An 18,301-nucleotide genomic window follows, 5' to 3' on the forward strand; every position below is an offset into this window, starting at 1 on the left:
GAAAAGGCAAAGAAAGCTTTGCTTTAACAAGTGGACTGTTGCCCGGCATGAGTGAAGGTATCAAGGCAAGTTTTCGTGCACCAGCAAGATAGACGGTCCTCCACGCCCGCATGCTCGGGCATTCGTCCACGGCCGTGATCTTTTTCCAAGGACCGCAAGTTCGTAAATACGTCCACTTCCAGAGTCTAGACTCTTGACGCCGACTCTACCGTAGGTCGGTGCAATACTGCAGGACTTGCGGCAACGTGGGACACCACCAGGATTTCTGCCCAAAACTACTGCCGGCCTTCTGCTTTAAATGTGACAAAACTGGTCAACTACTCGACCACGAGTGCAAAGCCGCTTGCAAGTTGTGCGGGGAAGGGCATGAAACTGCAAAAAAAGATTGCAAGAAAAGGCCGAAACACAACCCGCCACCATTCAACATACGACAGCAAGTCATGGGCAAGCTCAAAGCGAGAGACTGTCGCTTGAGCTCAGGCGGCCAAGGATTCTAGGAACTACTAAGCTAGAACACTAACTTGAGCAGCAGTGCTGGCAGCAGCCCCAAACGAAGTAGGTCTAGATCTATACTCCAATCGCATTCACAGTCACCCTCACGCTCGCACTCGCCCAAACGCGTGAGCTACTTCGACGGGGCAAGCGGATCGAGTAGATCGTGAGCCACGAGCAGCTCCAAATTCTTGTCGGCCAAAACTGCGGGCCTTCAGGCTCTCGAAAATAGTAGCGAATTTGATAAACACGTTGCGTAATCAAAACAGTCCACTACAAATGCAACAGACACTCATCGACAGGCTGATCCAACGGCAACAGAAACAGGAAAATAACATAAACAGGCTTCTACAGAAACGTGAGGAGCAAAGGGATCTCATTGACGAGCTGCAACAGAGATGGACCGAAGTCCAAGGGAACACTGCACAGCCGCGACCATCCCTTCTCAACGCAGATGTGGAATCCGTAGTTGACGAAAGATTCCAAATTCTCCAAGAAGCTCTCATGAAAAACACTCACTCCAGAATTCAGAAAAGCGTACAGGCAACAATAGCAAATTTCGGCGCAAATACGGCCAATATTTTTACTACGCTAGACGCTAACGTCGATGGACTTGTCGCGCAGCAAAAAAATTTCATAGCATACGTGAAGGAGACCTACGTAACAATACAGCACCTCCAATCCTCGCTAAATGGCATTTAGCACGACAGAAAGCGGGCGCGAGCAAACGGCCGAAGCACGTCACGTGAGGTTTTGCCTACCCGCGATTGCCGGTAGGGAACAGATTCAACCGAAGATGGCGGTCCCTAATCACATCACTATAAATGCGCTCTCCGCATATAGCAGTGGAACTGTCGTTCCTACCGACCACAGCATGCTACCGTAAAAGAAGTTGAAGGGGTTTAATCGTAGGGTTCCATTTTTACAATTCATATGATGAGAAGCCAGCAAACAAGGACGCCAAAGAAAACATCTCGGAAATTACTTGTACTTACTAACTGAATTAAAAAAAAATGATAAATCAATGGCAATAAAATTGGATGAAAAAACAACTTGCCACAGGTGGGGACGATCCCACGCCTGCGCATTACACGTGCGATGATCTAAACGACTGAGCTACCGAGGCGTGGTTTGCTCATCCGCTTTCTTGGGAATTTATGTGGTACTACTAGGACTAACCTTGGGAGTGTTGCCAGCGCCACCACTCACAAACGTTGGCAACGGATATGGAACATCCTTTCTGCCACAGGCGTCACGAGTATGTGATCTTTATGGGTGAGGGCAACTGGTCAATAAACCCGAACATGCTACCTGGAGGCATCACTGTTGCCGGATTCTAGATCCTCTTCATGTAACAACTAGAAGAAGAGGGATAAACCGAGGGGCCCAATTTTTATTATTCATATCTTGAGAAGCCTACAAGCAAGAAAATCAAAGAAAACATAGGGGAAATCACTTGTACATACTAATTGAAATACTAGAAAACAGCGCACAACAAACAATGAGACTAATTAGAGAATAGCTAATCAACATTATGGGATGAAAGATAACAATATAGTACGACTAGTCCAGGCTTTTGTCATTAGCCGCATATTATATGTAACCGGCCCCTACCTAAATGTCCAAGTAGCAGAAAGCACAAAAATCCAAGGCATCATTAGACGCGGCCATTCAAACAAGTCATAGGATTGCCGATAAACATATCGAATGACAGGCTCCTAGCCCTAGGTGCCCACAACACGCTCGGATGATGATGATGAAAATGTTTTATTGTCAGGAAAAGAGGAGGGGAGTTAGGCGAAGCGTGGCCGGATTCTTATTCCGGAATTCCGTCGGCTAAGGCCACCGCTCTTTCCACGATGGCTCGCTTATCTTCGAGGGTTGAGCTGGACAGGGTGACCTCCCATCCGTCCCACGTTCGCTGTTGTATAGTCTCTAAGGCACTAGTAGCCTGGCAGGCCCATACGTAGAACTCATACAAGCCCATACGATAGCGCAATACGAAATACACACAAGCGCCTATACTGGCAGACACATACTTAACAAGCTTAGAGTAACATGCGTATCACCGTATTTTATATACTTATTTACAGATACTGTAGCCAAGATGGGTTATTGCAGGAATGGGTGAATACAATATGTGGCAAATACAAATCACAATACAAAAGAAGCATATGTGAGAACGTGGCTAAAGGAGGTACTCAATAGCATCCCCAAATTAGTTATGTGGTAAACAACGGATGGAACCAGGCAGGCCATTCCTTAGTTCAATAGTCGTAGGAAAAAAAAAACTGTTTAAAAGGGTGGGTGCGAGCAAAAATAGCGTTAAGTTTAAGTGATTGCTGTTTCTCCTGATTAGGGGCTTTGCATGGGTAAGATGTGTGTTAGGGCAAGCATAATGTGAAGAGTAAAATATAGAGTGTAGAAGTTTCACAGAAATAATGATACGACGGTGGGGAAACTGGGGTTAAATCGAGCATATGCAGAAGAGACGACGGTGAGAACATTCTGTCATAGCGGTGGTATATGCAACGAACCGCCTTTTTTTGAACACATTGAATTTTGTGATTGTCCGAAATTTCGTAAGGGTTCTATATGGTGGCCGCATATTCAAGAATAGGTCTTACAAGTGTTTTATATGTAATAAGTTTAGTTTCTTTCGGGACAACACGCAGAGTACGGGTCAGGTAACCAAGTTTTTTTAGTGCTTTGTTGCAAATTCTTAGAATATGCTCTGACCAGGATAAACTTGGAGTGGAAAGGAGGCCTAAATACTTATATTCATATGAGCGCTGCAGAAAAGTGGATTTAGAGTAGCAATTGAAATATGAAGTAGCGTGCTGGTGAAAGGACATGACGACTGTTTTTTTAAAGTTAATGTTCATTTGCCAGAGTTGGCACCATTCACAAAAACTTATAAAAGGTTGATTCAGCATGTTATTATGATCGTTAGGTGTAGAAATGACATTGTAGACAACGCAGTTGTAAGCGTAAAGTCGAATTTTTACCGAAACAGAGTTTGGAATGTCGTTAATATATAGCAAAAGAAAGCAATGTCCCTAAAATAGAATCTTGGGGTACTCCGGAAGATACTGATGCGCCAGGAGAGTTGAATTTAAAGAAACATACTGTGTACGATTGTAAAGAAAACTACGGATCCAGTCAACAAGAGGGCTATAAAGAATAAGGCTTAGTTTATGTAATAGTTTAGGATGTGGTACAGTATCAAATGCTTTGGAGAAATCAATGAAGAGGGCATCTACATGATGACCTAAATCAAGAGCAAAGTTGATGTCATGTGTAAATTCAGTTGATTGAGTAACTCTGCTGAAACAACTAGAAAATTCACGCTCAGTGCTGCACAAAACGTTATTAGACGCGAGAAAAGTGATAATGTGTATATAAATTATGTGTTCAAATAGTTTGCATGTATGAAAAGTTAAACAAATGGGTCTACAATTTAGGAAAGTTTGTTTTCGCCCAGATTTGAACAATGGAATGACTCTAGCTCGTTTTCAATGAACAAGGAACCGTACAAGTAGACACTGATTTCTCAAAAATTAATGCGAGGAATTGACACATCCAAAGCGCATCACGCTGTAGGAACACATTGTTGACATTATGTGGACTGCAGGCTTTTTTGGTGTCAACATTTAAAATAAGGTTCAGGACTTCTTGCTTAGATATGGTAACATTTTTAATTGCATTTTTTAAATTGCATATAAAGTCGTGGAGCAGGGAGGAATTTCGCCATTGTCCTGTATAAATACTGACTGAAAATATTCATTGAATGCTTCAGCAATAGCTCCAGGATCACTTATTTCGTAATCATCTAATAGAAATGTCTGGGTGGTATATTTAATAGGCGAAACCGAACTCCAAAATTTTAGTGCGTTATTTTGAATTAAATTAGGTTGAGTGAACTGATAATAGAAGTTCTTAGCTGTATCAATTTTTCGACGAAGTTATTCCTTCATAGAGCGAACCTGGGCATTAGTTCAGCATTCATGTGGCGCTTCCGACGTGCTCGACGCTTGAAATGCAGTATTAACGCGATAGCGTTAAGGAGCTCGTGTCGCAGAAAAGCCGGTGTCGTCGGCGTCGGTGTCGGCGTCGGCGTTTGCGGCGTTGACCGTGAGCGATAAATCATGGCAGGCGCTTCATAAATAAAAAGCAACTTCCAAGATTGGCCCGGTGGGAATCGAACCAGGGTCTCCGGAGTGTGAGACGGAGACGCTACCACTCAGCCACGAGTTCGATGCTTCCAAGCGGTGCAAACGCGCCTCTAGTGAATGCGGTGTTGCCTTCGAAACGAGCCGTGGAAAGTTATACTGCGGTGTATATCGGTAATTATGAACATGTAACGTACAGAAGTCACAATTACACGAGTTGCGAAGTGCGTTTCCGCTGCATTTCTTCTGCGCTTTCCGCACACGCAGAGCCATCTTGCGGCAAACACAGAAGACCCCCTCCTCTCAATGTACGGCGCTGCCCCGACAGGAGGCGCGCCGCGCGCGCATTGGGACCGCTGCCAGGCGCGTCGCGGGACTCCCTCTCCCCTGACGACGCTTCGCCGTGCTCCCGGTTTAGATTACTATCTATCTCTCTGCCCGTGCCGATCACGACGTTTGGCTGGCGTAGATCGTTTCCCCTCCGAGACACCGAGTTCTTTGGTTCGTTCCGTTCGCTCAGGCGCACGTTTCGTTGCCGCGCCGAACGCTGCGTTGCTCGACGCTCGCCGCGTGATAGGTGGGCGCTAAGTCCGATGCGGGGCGCATCGTGAGTGATCGCTGTGCCGTAGCGCATTGTCTTATGCCCCTTGGCGGGTCGACGGGAACGCTGTCGCGTCCCACTCTTGAAGGCGAAGCTTAAGCGTCCTCCAATTTTTTTCCTTGCCATCCAAGAAGGTCAAGATTTTTCTTTTTTGTTTTTGATGACACACTGCGCTCTATGCAAGTATGAACAATGTTTTCAAAATGTGATACTACAGCCTTGATATGGCTGGTAGTGCATAACCGGGAGAATATGTCGAATGAAATGCTTAATGTATCATGTATGTACGTATCATTTGCATGATTATATTCGTAAAAACTGTTATATTCATAGTGATACCTTGAAACTGGAAAATTAATAGGAGTAATAATAGCTTTGTGATTGGAATTACCGTCAGTAATCTCATACTCAAAGCCACTTGTAAAGAGCGGTGCATTTAGGAAAATGAAATCTAGTATGGTGAGCTCCCCAGTAGGATCAGATACAATTTGTTTCAATCCAAGGCATAGTGAAAATTGAAGCAACTCTCAAGAAAGAGGGACGTTATCACAGGTTACCAATAATGAGGCCTACGAAACGTTAGGTATATTGCAGTCCCCCATTCAGGTTAAATTTGAAAAGCCAATGCCGCGCTCTTGGATGAACGCGTTAAGGATCGTTATTTCATTTGAGGTATGTCTGGCAGGTCGATAAAACACACGAATGAGCACATTTGTTTTATTAATGCGCACCTTACACCAGGTCGTCTCGATTTCAGGTGGGGATTGTAGTACAGAAAACTGTAGGTCAGAGTGCAAAAACAAAGCAATGCCTCCGCCTCTGCCCACTTTCCTGTCTACTCTTGAGACGTTATATCCTGGGGGGTGTTATCTCGCAGTCATAGATATCGCAATGCAATCAGGTCTCTATGACGCCGATAACATGGGGCGAATGTGATGTTGCCAAGGAGGAAAAGCTTGAATATTTGTTAGACGGACATCTTGCATTAAGATTTAATACACAAAGTTTATCATGCACGTCATTGTTAACTCAAGGATTGTTCCCTTGGGAGAGCGGTAAATGACGGTGAGTCGGACCATCACGAGCTTTCGCATGGCACTAAAGTAGACATTCCCCACGTCATCAGGAAGCAGCTTATTATCTCACCGGCACACAAAAACATGCATCCTGAACAACACAGGGAAAGGCAGGAGGAAAGGGCAAGGGCTATACAGAGGAGATTCCAGCGCTCTCAGGACGTGGTGCACGTCAATACGAAAGAGTACACAACTAATCATAATATGTCTGAACTCGGAGAAACGGATCTATTACAAGCAACACAGCCGAGGTGGCTGAGAAATCGACCATTGCTCTCGCAATGGCTTCCAGACTGGCCAAATAATAGTCAGCGATTGTAAAAGCGTAATTTTCAATTACGCAAGGGGGCACCGGAATCACAGCAAATCCTGGCAATCTTCCGCGGTCAGCGGGTTGTCCATATCACCTGGGCGCCTGCGCACTGCTCCCTCCCCGGAAACGAGGCGGCGGACACCGTGGCTCGAGGACTCACAAGCCGAGCCACCGCGATGCCGCGGCTGGGGCTGAGAGGGGACCCGATGGTTGGCTACAGGGAGATAACTGACCATTCCAGATTTGGGAGGGTGCGTTTTCCTTCCCCGCACCCATCTCTTAAGCATCATTCGATGGCTTGGCGCCTCCTACAAACCAATACGCATCCAAATCCGGAGACGTATAATCATTATTATCCAAAACAATACTCGGCCAAATGTAAATTTTGTCAAGGAAGGGCGGACCTGGATCACATTATCTTGGCCTGCCGTCGGGCGCCCCGACAGGGCCGAGACATTAAGGATCGGAAGCAGTGGGAGGTCCTGTTGCTCAGCTCGGCCCCCGAAGACCAGCTTTGGCAGTCGAGCAGGCCGAGGATGCCGCCAGAGATCAAGGGATTCTGGCCGCCATCTAGGCGAGGTTGGAGCCTCCACCTATCTGTGGCTACATAAATAAAAGTTGTACAAAATGCAGAATGTTCTCCTTTTCTTGATGTCAAAAAGCATGGAAATTCAGAAGTTTGAGATTGCAAAAACTTCTGCAGATACCTTTTCTTGGGCTTTGATAGCGCCATGGCATCAAGCACACGAGAATTCTAACTTTACACGCTGCACCGCACACAGACGGCTTAGCCAACACTAGTCATACACACAAGCAGCAGCAACAACAAGATGCACCATGGAGGAAGGCATGCATGAAATGCAAGAGCTACATTGGCTCTGGCTTTGATCGGCTTACTAGGCACCATAGTCGGCTGCTTAGTCAATGACACCAATGCTGCTAGTGTGGCCGTTGTTGGAGGTGCTGACGATTACGATGTGACTGTAGACTCTGTGGTGGTGGTTTCTCACGCAACATCGCCATTCCGAACCGCACGTAAGGATGTGACTGTGAAAGCGGTATTTGAACATACATTTTCAGCAAGGTTGAACGGAACTTGAAACGGGCAGGGAAGGAAAGTATGGCGGAGCAGTTCTCCTTGCTCACCCGAAAACCACGAGCCACGTAGGCACGGGGACACGTCCCTCTGCTTACTGGCGCGTCTAGCTGTTGCAGTCGAATCAGAAATGTTATGCCTCTTAATTAGCTACGTCAAATGCAAGTGCTACCTAGAGGGTGTCATCCGCCAAACATAGTTTGTACACTTCGCACAGGGGGACAGCCGCGCAATGAATGATTACCAGAAGAAGTCATGCGCTACAGATGGCTGAGCCATCGGACGTGACTTAGGTGTATTGGAGGGACAAAACTATAATTCAGGCGAGGTAGGCATGGCCAAAAAATTTGCGATTTGTCATAGTTCTTATTAGGCGTGGGAAAAATTACAAATCGCGGAAGGCTAATGTTGGGCAAGGAATAGAAACAGAAATAACAATAACACCTTGGTTTAGGCGAGTTCGTTCATCTTGACAGTTTTCATAGAAACGCGACAAAGGCGAAAAAAACGCATGCGCCAGTGCTGCCGGTCCTTTTGTCTTCGCTTTTTATGAAAACTGTCAAGGTTGGAGTATCTTAAGAGGAAGGTTTCCCGTACAAAAAAAAAATCTGTGAGAAGGCATTGAAGTATCGTTGCTGAATGTTGAATTTTTTATTGAGGAATTATTGAGAGTTTGTTGGAGAATTGTTGGGTAGAGTGTTGAGGACTCTTAAATATTGGTCACTGAAATTTAATTGAAACACCATTGGGTACCTCAATGTTGAATAATTGTTAAGTTACCATTGAAAGTCTATTGTGTTTAGACGGCCCATTGTGTTTGTTTTGTTGAATGGTTGTTGAGTTACCATTGATTCTGTGTTGAACTGACCTTGTGGTAGTTCTGTTGACCTGTTGAGTTATTATTGCCACATCATTGAAAAGCACATTGTGGCACAGTTGAGATAGCAAAGATTTCAGAAGTTGCCATTGAAATATGATTGACGTTTTGTTGGGCTAGTGGATTTTTATTCATATATTGAAATTGCTTTCCTGTTCACACTTGCATGCCCCGGTGCCTGCTCATAACTTTCCCAAACACAAACAAAATCAAAGGCGAGAGTGGTCAACTTGAAGTACCTTTATTTACAGTAAAGATGCGTGCACGTGAAACATTATTACAGTACATAATGCACCACTACATCGAACCTGGAGACATAGGCTCGTACCTACAGCGCTCTAGCAGTGTAAATACATCTGAAAAAACCTATACATATGAATTCAATCAAAACGATCATTTTCGACTTAGGATTATGATTAGAAGGCAAAGCGACTCAAAAGGCAGGGCTTAAGCATACCCTGTAACAATCAACTCTGAACACATGAAGCTGCTTGAGTGTGAATACACAAAAGACATCTGAATATGTTACATTAAAATGTTTCGCACACTAACGCATCACAGGAAGAGCTACGGCTGACTGTGAGAAAGCAAAATAACAGCCTTGAAACAAATGACCTCACGTAAATATATACAAGCTTTAGCACACATCTTTCACTGCGATTAAAATTTATTGAACTACCAAAGTAGACTTGCCTGAGCTTTGTATTCGAGATGTATATATTTTCATGTTTTCCAATCATGTTATAAAATTACATCAATCAATATGTAATAATTGACAAGACATCATTTAGAAAGTTGTCGGGCTTGAGCACCTGAATCATGTTTCTCACGAGCCAGGTTTGCGTTCTTCAGAAATAAACTTGTAAAACTTTTGTGTAATGAATGCAGCTTATCTCCCTGGCACAAGTCAAGAACAAACAGTACACCATTTGATTATCTTAATTTGGGGTACAGAAGAGTTTGTTGGTGGCATTTCCTCAATTTAGTGAGCTCATTTTCAGGTAATATTTCTGGACTTGCACAAAGCTATTAGAGCACTTTTTGGGGCCTTTTTCCCTATACCCAGCAACTAAGTGGTACCTCAGTCAACAAAGAGATAAGGCAAGGCTAATACCTTAAGCGATAAGAGAAAAAATTATTTAGCACAGAAAATTGGTAGTAACACACGGCTAACAGAATTTCAAACAGCCAAATAAATGATCACCTGCACTTTCAGTATCAAGTACCCCAGAAATTGTCATAAAGGATGAGAAAAGGTTCCAATGACTCGACAGCCAGATTGGTGAGACAATGAAAAACGCCAATAAATGCATATACAAAACACAAATTACCTCAATTTCGGAGGTAAAATGTTATTAAAATAGCGCCAGAATTCTGCTGCATAAAATACATAAAGGTTGCATAAAAATTGGGACAAGGCAGTAACTGAAAGACGGAGGGAGCTACAGCACCGTGTTGCAAAAATTACAAGGAAAGTGATATATATGCATATTTGAGCTCACAATTTTCGCTCCAACATACAGAAAAAGAACGCATGCACTTAGAGCATAAAAAAGGTGCATGTGCCAGTACAGTGCATAGAAGCCTCATGAGAACCGAAAAGTAGATCTTACTACCAATGCGTGCAAGCTACAATCAGGCATGTGCCATAACATGCCTTGAATGGATGAAATTTGGTAACCTCGGATTCCTGAAGTTGCAAGGCATCGTTTGACACCAGCCACGACGCAGTGAGTAGACCTTTACTCGAATAACTGAACCCTGAACATTCTGTGACTGTGCGCTCCAAGATAACCCTAACGCCGGGGCACCCGTGGTACGAGCGGGAGACCAGCGGCTCGCGCCTGCACGCCCGCGGTGCACGCGCACGGCGCTCCCGCAGTAGGAGTGAATCACGCAGAACCAGCATCTGAGGCAAAGCGTGCCCGTTTTTCTGGAAACACAGATGGTGAACGCTTTACAAGAGCCGACAACGGCGCGAATGGAGGTGACCGGGGCTAACTCCGATACCATACCACAGTGGACATACGACGCGAATAGCGGCAAAACGACGGGTAAAGCCCACATCGAGTGGATGCACGTTGGTCGTAAAGGCAGATCAGCAAAAGAAGACAATAAATCCGCCGAGGAAAGAGCCACGGAAGTCCTGAAACCAGACCCCAAACATCGAGCACAACCACTGCCGCAACGTCAACGCATTCTGAAGATGCGCCCCTTCCCTGCTGACGACTTCAAAATCGTCTTCCGCCCTCAAGCAGGTCTTGACCTTTCGAAGCACACACTCATCGCAGTGACACATGCCATCGGAAGATCCAGTGGTTTGGCCCAGCAAGATGTTCACGATAATGCCCGAGTACAAGTGCAGAAACTAGAGAATGTGATCATCGCGAGCACGGCAAGTACGGAACGAGCTTCCAAACTGCAGCATATCAACACCATACAACTCGGCGGAACCGTCTATCAAGTAAATCCCCACATTCGACACCCAGATGATGTGTGCCGCGGAGTGATATACGGCCTCGAACCGGGTACAAGTCTCGCGGAGATTGTTGCCGGCCTTCGAGTGGACTCAAGATACACGGTTCTCGGCGCGCGCATGCTAGGATCTTCAACAGCCGCGGTTATCACCTTCGACGGACAGCACGTCACTTATTACGTAACGTACCAGAGCGGTGACTACAGATGCAAGCCCTACCGAAAATCCATCCAATACTGCAGAACCTGCGGCGCTATCAGACACCGACAGGATATCTGTCCTCAGCCGAGAGCCAACTCTGCTACTCATGCGGGCGCGATGGGACCTCGGAAGAACACGATTGTCACCCGAAGTGCAAAATTTGCGGCGGAGACCATGAAACGGCAGGCAAGGAATGCAAGAAGAAACTCCACAACAACCCGCCTCCCTACCAAGTAAGAAGACAGCAACTTGACAACGCTCGCGCCCGAGAGAATCACTGGAGCTCGGGCACCGAAGACTTCCCCGCACTGGTTGCCGCCTCAGACGGCTCACGGGAGCCCTCGCCTCGACAAAGACCTGGCCGGAGACGCTCTCGCTCTATCCTAAGATCGAGCTCTACATCCCGCTCTCGGTCACGGTCTCGCTCCGTTAGGCGAATCACTTACGTCGCCACGGTGAACGGAAGCAGCGCCTCGAATTCCTCACGCAACCCGAGCAGTTCGGGCGAGACAGCGATGATACGGACTCTTGAACATAAAGTACAGGATCTACAGAGGACGATACAACAACAACCGGTAGCCGAGTGCAACATGTCAGAACTCGAGGAAAGAGTAGTGAAGAGAGTAGAAGAAAGCATACTAAAACATGTAGAAACCAGAATAATGAAGCGGGTAGACGAACGGCTGCAAGCACATGAAGCGAAGATTCTCGACCTTGTTGAACGACGCCTTCAAGTCTTGGAGGATACCCTCACTACAAAACTTCTCGCATCAGTAGACAGAACCATACACACAGTGATAAATAAAATCAAGGAAAAGGTAGAGCCACTAACGCGTACGGTCACCACACGCGACGCCAAACTGGACGGCTTCATGGCACAACAACAGAACTTCATGACCTATGCTTACAAGAATTTCGTGACCCATGAACATCTGGCGGAGCAGTTAGGAACCAAACGCAAACGACGAAGGACAGTACGAGGGGAATCCGCGGAGGATTCTAGCTCGACAACGCCAAACCACCTACTCCAGGTGGAGGACAACCACCAACATGGCGGCTCCCAAACGTAGACATACCGAGCCGCTTCCCACCCTCCGCATTTGGCACTGGAATTGTAGATCCTATAGACCCCGCTCGGCAAACCTGTAAGAATATCTCAAAGCAAACAATCCATACATAATCGCACTACAAGAAACCAACACCAAGAAAATAATGCTCCCCGGCTACAACACCATGACACACACTGCCCGCACCGTAATTCTTGTCAAGAAGACACTAACCGCACAGCCTCTCGAAATTCAAGACACTGAAATCGAACACACCATAGTGGAGGTGTTGCCGACTCGCAAGAATCAACAGAGCCTATACCTGGCCAATCTCTACAGCCCACCGCGGGAGCAGCTACTCCACTACGACCACTCCGTCCGGGACCTTCGCAAGAGCGCTCACGGCAACCGGCTTGTTGTGGTAGGGGACTTTAACGCCCCACACGCGGTCTGAGGCTACCCCAATACCACCAAGAAAGGGGCACGGGTTCACGACACCGCACAGCAGCACGGTTTTACTTTATGGAATGACCTGGTCCAACCCACCAGAGTGGGCAACAGCGTGTCGAGGGACACCAATCCTGACCTCACGTTCACTCGAGATGTGCGAAAGGCCACGTGGACCCGACTCCCGGACACGCTAGGGAGCGATCACCACATAATTCAAATCGAGGTTGAACCATCTCACCGTGCGCACAAGACAGGAAAGGCGCGAATCACTGACTGGAATGCGTATAGGAATGAGCTTGAGAACGATTCGGACATCGAAGACGTTGAAGCTTGGCTAAACGGCATCATAGGTGCGGCTGACGGCCACACCAGGACGATTCAACTGGACGAGGACAATCCGGTGGTCGATAACCACCTACTGCACTTATGGGAGGCTCGGCGATCGCTCCTCAAACGATGGCGCCGCCAAAAGCTCAACCGCAAGCTCCAGCGCCGAATTGCCCTATTAAGCATGCAGGCACAGGAGTAGGCTGAACAGCTAGCGAGTCAGAACTGGCAATCCTTCTGCAACCAACTTCAAGGGACCCTCAGCACAAAGAAAACTTGGCATAGACTTCGATCCCTGGTTGACGACACTCACACCAAAACCCAACAAAGACATACAATTCACCGACTAATCCACAACTATGGCGGCACAGAGGAACAGCTACTCCAAGAACTACAGACGAAGCTACACGGCTCAGCTAACCTGCAAACCACTGCCACCAACCTTTCCACCCCCAGGGAGTACCAAGGAGCGCCGAACGAAGATCTAGATCGGCCTTTCACACAGGCAGAGTTGCAGGCGGCCCTCTCTAGGCTAACACGCAATACGAGCCCGGGCAAATACAGAGTCACCAACAAGCACCTTCGACAGCTACCCCCTCAGGCGTTGACGGCTCTCCTTCGGTACTATAACGACTGCTGGATTAAGGGCGAGCTACCAACAGCCTGGAAACACTCGGAGGTAACCATGGTACCCAAGCCAAACAAACCCATCTCCATCGCAAATCGCCGCCCCATCTCCCTTACGTCCTGCGCCGGGAAACTATTTGAACACATCGTCAACGAGCGGCTCACCACACATCTCGAGGAAAGTGATCGCTATCCGCACACCATGTTCGGCTTCCGCCAGATGCTGTCCACGCAGGACGTCCTCTTCCAGCTAAAGGAAGATATTCTTGACCATTTGAGCAAACACAGCAAGTCTTCCATTCTAGCGCTAGACGTAAAGGGCCTTTGATAACGTGAGCCATGAAGCCATTCTCCGTAACCTAGAAGTTATCGGCTGCGGTGCCAAAACATACGCCTACATGCGCGCTTTCCTCACCAACCGCACGGCCACTGTGGGGATTGCCAACCTCCGGCGCAAGATATTTCACCTACCTAACAAGGGTACGCCACAAGGTTCGGTAGTCTCGCCACTCCTCTTCAACGTGGCCCTCCTCAAGCTCCCCCGCCTCCTAGACACCGTCCCAGGGATATTCCATGCTCTATATGCAGATGATATCACACTGTGGACGAGAGGCGCGTGCACGGGTGAACAGGAGGCCCGTCTTCAGGAGGCGGTCAACATCATCGAACGGTACCTCAACACTTGCGGCCTCCACTGTGCTCCAGATAAATCCGAGCTTTTAGTACTCGGGGAACGCACTCGGGGCTGGCCCCCAAGCCACGACGCACCGGACCCACAAGTCCTTCTTCAGGGAGTCCCGATGCCGAAGGTCGGCTCACTTCGAGTCCTTGGGGTCCATATACACAAAGACGGGCCGGCTCCGTCACACTCCCCAGGGTACACAACACCGTGGCACAGCTTACTCATCTGATACGACGGGTGGCCAATCGCCGCAATGGCCTCAAAGAGCACGACACTTTGCAAATGGTACAAGCCCTCCTTTACAGCCGCATTACATACGGAACTCCTTACCTCAACCTGAAGACAGCCGAGAAACAAAAACTAAACCTTCCAATAAGAAAGACCACGAAGCTCGCCTTAGGACGACCGACAACCGCCTCCACTGACCGATTGCTTCGCATGGGAGTTCACAACTCCTGGGAAGAACTCGCGGAAGCGCATCTCATCAACCAGATCGAGAGACTCAAGCTCACAACGACAGGCCGAGCAATACTCCGACGCACAGGATACGCAACCAATCAGGAACACGATGGAGAACGCAAGGAAAAGATCACATCGAAGCTGCGAGAATGTCTACAAGTTCTTCAGATCCCTCGGAACATGCATCCAGAACACCATCGAGGCAGACGGCTCGCCAGGGTAAACGCCATCAGACACAAGCACCATAACGACCCGCAGGCGCGCTACGTGGACGCAGCCAAGTATCCGGGCCGAAACGCCTTCGCCATCAGTGTGACAGACTACAGGGGGACGACACTGGCGTTGTCGACAATTCTCGCCAAACGCGCGGAGACAGCTGAGGAGGCCGCTATAGCACACGACACCCATACAAGCGAGGATGCCATAGTGGTCTTCACCGACTCTCAAACAGTGGCACGCAACTACATGAAGGGCAGGATCTCCATCAAAACGATCAACTTACTGAAACGTGGCGATGCTCCTCCCCCTTACACCTGCGTCATGTGGGTTCCGGGACACGAGGGACTCGAGGGGAATGAAGCGGCACACACCGCGGCCCGCGCAAGCATTAACCGGCCTTCCCCGCACGACATTCTAGACAGGTCCCACCCACCCAAATCAGAGGAGGAAACGGAAACAATACCTTTAACTTACCAAGCACTGCTACAACACTATCGGCCTTGGACGCAGGGTCTACCCTCCACCACATCCAAAAGCAACAAGAAATGAAGGCACCGACTACTGGCGACTCCAGAGCAATACCTTTACCCACGGAAGCTTACTGCATCCTTTCCACCCGACGCTATACAACTACATCTGTCCACACTGCAACGTGCCAGACACCCTGGCGCACCTCCTCATGCAATGCACGAACGCCCGAGCAAGCATCACAGCGCCACAACTAATAGCAACAGACGCAGATCCAAACCTCCTCGCTGAAATGTGGGAGGCTGCGATCTCCAAGCCGGACCTGGTCGACCAGCGCGAACTCGTCGCCCGGGCCCGACGGGCGATCCAAGCCAGAGGGTTCCTAGAATAAGGGACCCTCCCACCTCGACTGACAAATCACTACTTCAAATAAAAGTTTCTTTCTCTCTCTCTCTTACACACAAAGGAAGTTACCATCACTCTTATTGGCTTCCTCAGGGAACTTCTTGAACTAGGAAAATGTACTCAGTGTTAAATACAAGGAGAAGATAAGACCCTATAGCGTTCTTCCTGAAATAAACAGCGCAAATAACTTCATGTATCCATTCTATGGACACTTCCCCAATTCGGTGTACATTTGTATTTGACAACCACCCAAACAGAGACGAGAAGGATGAATTAAGATAGGAATACGCATGAACGCTGACTCAACTAGAAGTTTATTCGTGAAGACAAATATTTTAAACACATTGGGCAACTTCACAAAGAAAACGCCATGGATGCGCAGCAGAAACAGGCCGGCACAACCAAAAAGGACCGAAATACGACCTGTAGAATAAACATGTGCGTTAAAAACTAACAAAAACACGAAAATTGAAAGGTTTGTCCTGTAAGTGATATAAACGAGAAGTACTGCAGCAACTCTTTCCCACTAAGGGTCACAGAAATCTTGCTTATGAATATTTCTTCGTGGTCAATAAATAATGCTTCCATAAGTCCTCTTGTGTTCTGGTCTTTGTGATGAAACAATCGTTCTTTCTGCTCTATACCGCAACACCAGAGGAGTTCCAGAAGCAATATTTATTGATCACAAACAAAAAAAATGCATAGCCAAGGTATCTGTTGGCCTTAGTGGGAAAAACTTGCAGTTCTCAAATGAGTATTTCTCGTTGGGTAGTATCACTTATCGGACAAATCTCGCTTTTTCGAAAGGTTTGTCCGATGGTTCTCGTTTTTCACGCACGTTTATTCTACATGACATGGCTTTTTTCATATTTTTTCTTGTCGCACGTGGCTCTTTCTGCCACGCATGCACGGATTTTTACCTTTGTCAAGTTGACCAGTGTGTTTAATACTTCTGTAATCAAAAGTAAACTTTTAGTAGAGCTTGCGCTCGTGTGTGCTCCTACCTATTTCGTTGTCCGTCTCTATTCGTGCTGCCGTTTACAGTACGCACGTATCACTTGGTTAGGCTGGTAAACATTCTCACAAACAAAAGTGAACGCCTCCCCTCAAAAGGTAGCCCATCCTTTACTACTAAACACCAGAGCAAATCGAAAGTAAGCCTTCACAGCGTCCATGCGGCAGCTAGTACGGCACAGGGCAACACAAAAAATAGTTGAAAGTCCCACTTGATGGAGAGTGGCAACAGAGATGTGAGCTTGCTAGTGAATCAGCCACATATCAACGGGTGTCTCTTGCACGACGCCAAGGTGCTTTCGGCGTAGAACACTTTAGCATCTGGGAATTTACTGCATACGTAACCTGTGAGAAGGGAATGTGGACAGAAAATGAAATTACGCGGATTAAGAATCTGCCACACACTGCACATAACTACGCACGAAATAGAAGCACACACTATACCGGCAAGTAAAAATTTGCGACTCTTTACGAGTGCCGCCGAGAAAAGGAAGAAATGGGTTGCTACGGTAAATGTTAGCTAAAACACGCACGGCGATGTTTCACAGCGGGGAAAAATACTCCCGGCTCTCTCGCAGAACCAAAGACCACGCGACAGTGCATAGCCCATACCAAGCAGATATCGAATCTTTGGGTAGAAGTCCAGCAGAAGGAATGACCTAAAGATGGCCGAGAACGATGCAAGCGTGAGCGTGCCTGTACGAGTGAGAACATGTATGTACCAAGGTCGATTCAAATAGGTCGCGAAGCTTCGGGTGAAAAGCGGTTCAGTACAGATTGTCACCGACATCGGCATGGGGGGTTATGGGAGCAATGATTGAAGCGCGACTATGTTTGCAGGGAACAAACATTGAAACTCGTGTTTTAATTCAAACGAGACGCAGTTAGATTCATTCAACGAAAATAAAATTTCTAGTCAATTTTATATATTCGTGACGAGTTAAGAAAATACAAGTTCAATTTATTATTATTAATAAATGGATTTCTTTTCAGCGCCCATCGCTCCAGGGGGCGTTGACGCCACTATCACTCGCAATGCAATGCGCGTCTTGAAATGGGCAGAAACCCGCACTCGTAAAGTTCATCTGTTGAAATGCGCCCCCCTCACAGTTTGTTCTTTCTTGTTTGTCGAAATTTGTCTGAATTTGGTGACGCGGGTAGCTTCATCGTTTCTTAATCTGTTCAGTCAAAAGCAGTGAGTTACGACCGCCAGATAATTGTGTAGTTGTTTTCGTGCGACTGCGCTGGCCGACGGGCTTGGCATCCGACAATAGGATCAGCACTCTACACCTAGAGCTTT

At 47.3% G+C, this 18,301-nt stretch overlaps 1 protein-coding gene across 1 annotated transcript; it reads left to right on the forward strand.

Moving 5' to 3' along the window:
- The first annotated feature begins 14,152 nt into the window (after window positions 1-14,152).
- Window positions 14,153-14,665, forward strand: LOC139054609 (uncharacterized). The gene has a single exon (XM_070531871.1). It carries the CDS (start codon window positions 14,153-14,155, stop codon window positions 14,663-14,665), a length of 513 nt encoding a protein of 170 aa, XP_070387972.1.
- Window positions 14,666-18,301: the final 3,636 nt, after the last annotated feature.

Source organism: Dermacentor albipictus, chromosome 1, assembly GCF_038994185.2.
Source record: "Dermacentor albipictus isolate Rhodes 1998 colony chromosome 1, USDA_Dalb.pri_finalv2, whole genome shotgun sequence".
Classification (NCBI taxonomy): domain Eukaryota; kingdom Metazoa; phylum Arthropoda; class Arachnida; order Ixodida; family Ixodidae; genus Dermacentor; species Dermacentor albipictus.